This window comes from Protobothrops mucrosquamatus, unplaced genomic scaffold (genome assembly GCF_001527695.2).
Source record: "Protobothrops mucrosquamatus isolate PMUCROS unplaced genomic scaffold, P.Mucros_1.0 scaffold12699, whole genome shotgun sequence".
In the NCBI taxonomy this organism is placed as follows: Eukaryota; Metazoa; Chordata; class Lepidosauria; order Squamata; family Viperidae; genus Protobothrops; species Protobothrops mucrosquamatus.
The window spans coordinates 6,985-13,493 of record NW_015398474.1 but is presented as its reverse complement, the minus strand read 5'-3'; the positions used below and the strand labels follow the sequence as shown (position 1 = coordinate 13,493).

The window sequence follows — 6,509 nt, the reverse complement described above, 5'->3', positions numbered from 1 at the left end:
GGGTGCCGTCGGCCAAGCAATGTCGGCTGGCGACCCCCAGGGGGAGGGCCTTCTCTGTGGGTGCCCCCACCCTCTGGAACGAACTACCCCCCGAGATCCGGATGATTCCGGATCTCCTTACTTTCCGCCGCACCCTCAAGACATGGCTTTTTCAGCAAGCGGGCCTGGCCTAGGGAGGATTTTAAACCGGGTTTTTTTTTTTTGTTTTTTTTTTTAAGAATAATTTTAACTGCACAACTTTAAATATTGGTTTAATTTGGTTTTATCTGGTGGGGGTTGTAAACATGTCTATGTTTTTAAATATGTTGTTTTAAATATGTTGTGAGCCGCCCTGAGTCCCGTTGGGAGAAGGGCGGGATATAAATCAAAACAAATAAATAAATAAAATAAATAAGATGACCATGTGTTTTAGGATGTTAGCCTCAGGATCCAATAAGCTAGGATTCAGTTGAGACTGATCAATCACAGGCATCTCCTGTTTAGCTGGAGCAGTCAGATGATGAGGCACAATCCCCAAGCTCCAGGTCTAGACATTTACAGAGGCGAGCAGAACTATGGTCTTCAATGAGACTCCTCACTTGAAAAAGACATGAGTGATTACAGCCAGTTGTCAAAAGATGCATTAGGTAGCAGCTTTGTTTGCAATTTTTGTTAGAGATGACTGTTTGGCTTTCCAACTTGTGACTCTTGTTCCTGCTTCTTCCTGGTTTTTGGAAAATTACAAATGGGACTAAGGATCCAGATGGATTTAAAATAATTTAATTATAAGAGTCTTTTATTTTGAAATCTTTTTTAAAAAAATGATAGGGTGGGGTTGTCAGATCTGCCATCTTTAGCTCTGTGCTTTGTTGGCATCCTGTCATTAATTGTTAAGGGGGAGGAGGGGGGCAATAGGAATGTAGAGAGTAGAGATGAGAGGGGAGAGGGTTGATAGGTTTGGTGGAAATCAGAGGTGTGAGAACCAGCCTGTTCCAGTTTTCAAGGACACCTAGCCTGGGAAAAGAATGTGAAATTGCACCAAGTAGCACCAAACACGCAAACTGTTCCCAAAACATCTAAATGGCATGCCATTGGACAGAGCTGGACCGGTCAAAGGGGGAGGGCTGGGGAAAGAGGGAAAAATGTTATTGCCATGGTTCTGATAGATGAAACCCATCAAAAGAACTTCAAGGTAAGGATTCTTCCTTAAAGAACATTTTATTCAGGAAAAAAAGTATCAGCACTACATAGTTGAACTCAAAACTAATTTCCCTTTCCCTGGACTCTGTTGAATAACAAATTGCAATTCTCATCCCCAACAAGCAGTCATAAATCATGCTCTCCAATTAGCCTGAAATGCGGGCTTTCTCCCCAGCTCCTCAGCCTGCCAAAACGTTATCAATTTGACCTCGGGTTCCCATAAAGCAGCATTTATTATTATGGCTAGCTGAGTTCAAGTATTCATCCCAACCCCCCGTTCTGCACCTGATTTCTAAATAGGAGAAAAAGCATGTTAAAAGCAAAGAGAGAAAATGGCTGCGATTTTCATCAGTTGTCAGAGCGGGAACATCCAATGTTTACAATGTTGACAGTTATGTTGTATGTGGGAATTTCAAATCTAACCTTGCTTTTGCTGCAACCACTAATCCTTAGTAAAAGAACCTGTCACTTGAACCAAATGAAGTCAAGGGTCTTTCATTCCTAGGGACCTAGCTGGGGCAGGCCTGACAGAAGGGCCTTGAATGTTGGACATTAGAGGGAACCAGAATGAATTAAAAATTACAGTCAAAGGAGAATTAAGTATTATGCATTTAAGTATGACTTGATCTGGTGAAATGTAGTCAGGAGTTCCAGGAAGGAGGGCTCTTTCACAGAGAACAAAGAGACAGTAGAACTTGGAATGTCTGGTAGGTAGGATGAGAGCAATTTGCAGAGTATATCTATAGTTATTGCAGACAATTGCTTTAATCTGGTGATATTCTTCATCTCCTAGTTCCTCAGACTGTAGATCAGAGGGTTATCCATGGGGACCATGACCATGTAGAACATAGCCCATTTGTCTTGGTTCATTGAATAGCTGGATATGGGCTGGAGGTACATGAACATAGAATAATCGAGGTAGAAGGGACCTTGGAGGTCTTCTAGTTCAACATCCCCCCCCTTGAGCAGGAAACCCGATACCATTTCAGACAAATGGTTATCCAGGCCCTTTTTGAAAGTCTCCAGTGATGGAGCACCCACATCTTCTAAAGGCAAGCTATTCCATTGATGGATTGCCCTCACTGTTAGGAAATTTCTCCTTAGTTCTAGGTTGCTTCTCTCCTGGGTTAGTTTCCATCTATGGTTTCTTCTCTTGCCTTTTTGTGTTTTGGAAAATAGTTTGATATGAAGACTACTGTTCCATGGATTATCTGAAAAGTCATCAACTGAGAAGCGTAAGTGGAAAATGCCTTGTGCCTGCCCTCAACTGAGCACATTCTCAGAATTGTATCCCAAATATAAACATAGGATAGAAGAATCATAACTATGGTGCTCACTTCAATGAAGTGAAAAAAGATAAATAGTACAACATGATTAACGTATGTGTCAGAGCAGGAGATCCTTAAGTGTGGAAATATGCTTCAGAAGAAGAGATCGATAAGATTTGATGTGCAGAATGGTAATCAGAATGTAGAGGAAGTGTCTACTATCATATCCACAAGGCTTATACTATATGCAATAGCAGTTATTTGCTGGCATAGGTTTTTTGGATTTTATAGCTGAGTAGAGAAATGGATTACAGATGGCCAATATCTGTCATAGGGCATCAGAACCAATAAAAGGCACTCTATGTTTACAAGCATGGCATACAAAACAGCTGTAAAACACAGGCACTTTAACAAATGCTTTTAGTTTCAGCTAATAAATTAAACAGAATTTTAGGAGTAATGGCTGAAGAACAGCAAAGATCAATAATGGAGACGTTTCCTAGAAAGTAATACATGGGTTTATGATGTTGGGATTTAGTATAAACTAATAGTATTATCCCAATATTCTCTAATACACAGTGACACACACTGAGAGCATAATCATAAAAAGATCAAATCTATCAAAAGAAGGAAAAAGATTTGCATTCTTTAGAGTTGCATTGGTTTTGGCTTCTCAATAATCCAGAGGGCTAGGCCACATTTTTATTGCATTCATCTAAATGATAGTTAAATTTGCATTAAACAAAAATACAAAGTGGACGGTATGTACAGCTATTCTAATATTTACTTAATTTGCTGAGGCATTGCATATGAGAATCCATATTAATAGTTTGTGCTAGTGGTGTGACTGTTTCTACAAAAATCTACGTTGGAAGGAATGTTAAAAATATTATGTAAATTTTGAGCCACTGTAGGATGAGTTTAAATTTGCCTGGTTCCTAGTTATCTCTCCAACTTGAGGGCCTGGTAGCTTATTAGCTTATTAATAAATAATTAGGCTTTTTTGTGAGCTATGAATTAACTTTAGCCAGAGGCATTAGCTTATTTTTGCTTTTGCCTGCTGGAAGTAACATTTCTTTAATACCTATTAGAAAGAACTAGAAGAGTTGATCACAAACTCTCCCTGGGTTGACCAGTAATGTATAACCTAACTGATAGGTTGTGGTTTTGACACTTGGCTAAGATACATTGCAAGTGAACCCGTTACTGGAATCAAGGAATATTACATAATATTTAGCGTAAGCAATGATTATAGCCATCTAGAAAAAGGCCTGGAGGTAAGCAAAACATATTAGCATAGTAACATAGCACACCCAGAGGTAGTCAACTTCAATCAGAATAGAGATGGAAGAGATCTTGGATGTCTTCTAGTCCACCCGCTGCTCAAGCAGGAAACCCTATATCCGTGGTGGCGAACCTATGGCACGGGTGCCACAGGTGGCACTCAGAGCCCTCTCTGTGGGCACGCGTGCCTTCGCCCCAGTCCTAGGCCTTCAGCTGGGTTTTATAAAACCTTTTCACTTTAGGCCTCCGCCATGTGCAAAAAAAAAAAAAAAGGTTCAATCAATCAATTAAAAGATCTCACAAAGTTGGAATTGATTGATTGAACTTTTTAGTCCCACCCAATCTGCCATTACCAACGCAACCACACCCACCCAATGGGCCACGCCCACCTGGCACCCAATGATACATAGGTTTTGGGTTGCAGTTTGGGCACTCGGTTTGCCATCACTGCCCTATATCATTTTAGACAAATGACTGTCCAGTCTCTTCTTAAAAACCTCCAGTGATGAAGTAACTACAACTACTGAAGGCCAGATGTTCTGCTGGTTAATTGTCCTCACTGTTAGGAAGTTTCTCCTTAATTCCAGGTTGTTTCTCTCCTTGACTAGTTTCCATCCATTATTTCTTGCCTTGCCCTCTGGTGCTTTGGAAAATAAGTTGACCTCCTCCTCTTTGTGGCAACTTAAATGATAATGAAGCAGCATTAAATAATTTTGGATATTATGGAATGGTTTTGCTTTGTCTGCATGTGTGATTGTCATGTAACTAATCAGCAATTCTCTTATTTTGTTTCCTGTAGGAAATAAAAAACAACAACTGTGCCTGATTTCTGGCGTGCTCCCTGGGTGTGAAACCCAAAGGTGACTTCTTTGGCTTCTGTACGGAAATAAAAGAATTTTATCTTTCTTTGATCCTGTGTGAGCATTGGCTTCTTCACACTGGATTCCTGCACCTAGCCAGCCTTCTGGCCAACCCTGCTAATACACCTTATTTTCCCTTCTTTCTTCAGAAGATCCTAAATTAAAAAAAAAATATCTGAGAATTCTGCTGATTTCAGTGAACTGATAGATCTTAAGCCGATATTGTCATGTTTCTTGTTCGACTTAACACAGTTGATTTTCACGTTTTGTAAATTATACTTTCTGAAAATCTTTCCAATTGCTATCCTTCTGTGATTCCAGGGTGTCTTCTTCGTGTGTTGAAAGCACTACTGTTTCTTACAGCTAGTCCTTGACTTATGACAATTTGTTCAGCAACCATTTGAAATAACAATGGAGCTGAACGAAGAGACTTAATGACCTCTCCCTGAAATTCTTTTTGTTGCAGTAGTTATCAAAATTTGGGTGCTCGGCAGCACGCCTGCCTTTACAACTGTGGGAGTCCTGCAACTCTCACTCCATCCATGGGCTGGGAGACATTGGCTAGCTAAGCCTAGCAGCTTGTGTAATTATGGCTAAAAAAAAAAAACCCACTGAAATGCTTGGTTTACCTCATAGTGAACTGCTTATGACTTGACAAATTCAGAACCAACAACAGTATTTAATTTACAGATGTGGAATGGTATAATATTATATATGCTTCAGTCTTTTGAATTCTAAAGCCCATAGTTATAAAAGTATTTTGATTCTGTGCTTTCTACAATAAATTATTTTTATTTATGACTGCCACTTTTTTTTCTGATGGACTGGTGTCAAACTACCACTTTTTATGGGTGAATGTTGTGGAAAGGGGCTAAAGGAGTGAACCAGTTGAAGTGCCAGGTTTCTCTGATTAAACTGAAATAGTGGCCTTTGGCAGTAGTGGAGACTTGTACAGGTAAACTATATTATATTTAAATAATATATGTTTTATATTGAGATAATATTCAGATGATTGAGCAATTCCATGTATACACAGTTGAAAGAACAAGAGTACACAATGTATATTCTTTTTTACACTGAATTTCCTCTTCTCCACAAGCAGCAGAGAGCTGTATTAAGTTGTCTATTAATTTTTTCTAGGGCTACATTCTTTAAAAATTCACATATCCCCCACTGATTTTACCATGCCTTCAAGATATGTGTTCTATATGTCCCCCCTCCTCAAATGCAAGTTATTGTAAAACATTTTCCCCCCCAATCCAAATCCATATATGGCCAAAAGATTTTGACACAGCATCTTTCACCTCCTTGTTCCTCAGGCTGTAGATCAAAGGATTGAGCATGGGGATCACAACTGTGTAGAACATAGAGGCCCATTTGTCCTGGTCCATGGAGTAGCTAGAACTTGGTCGGAAGTACATGAAGAGTATTGTCCCATGGTATATCCCAACAGCTGTCAAGTGAGAGGCACAGGTGGAAAATGCTTTGTGCCTGCCCACAGCAGAACGCATTCTCTTTTTTTTTTTTAACTTTTTATTTATAAAACAATTAAAAAAAACCATTGGATTTGACGTGACATTCCAGTATATACATTCTTATCAGATTATACCATATTTTACAATCAATTCATTATCTCTACATATACATTAAATTTTATATACATTATCTATTCTAAAGTAACATACATTTCTATCTTAACATTCGTCTTTAATCCCAGCTGTCCTTTTCAAATTCCTCCAGCGGTAAAATTTATCCCAGGTTTCAAAAAAAATTGATCCACATTTATCTTTTAGTATCATTGTGAGCCTGTCCATTTCTGCACATGCTAATATTTTATGTATTAACTCTTCCTCTGTGGGAATTTCCTTACTCTTCCATTTTTGCGCAAAGGCAAGCCTGGCTGCTGTCAAGATATGTA

General features: G+C 39.1%; 1 protein-coding gene across 1 annotated transcript in view; it reads right to left on the bottom strand.

Moving 5' to 3' along the window:
* Nucleotides 1-5,823: 5,823 nt before the first annotated feature.
* Nucleotides 5,824-6,509, bottom strand: part of LOC107301432 (olfactory receptor 1019-like) — a 6,979-nt gene continuing 6,293 nt past the window's right edge. The window contains exon 2 of the mRNA XM_015830658.1: nucleotides 5,824-6,097. Coding sequence (XP_015686144.1) covers nucleotides 5,824-6,097 — 274 coding nt within the window. The remainder of the gene's footprint in view (nucleotides 6,098-6,509) is intronic.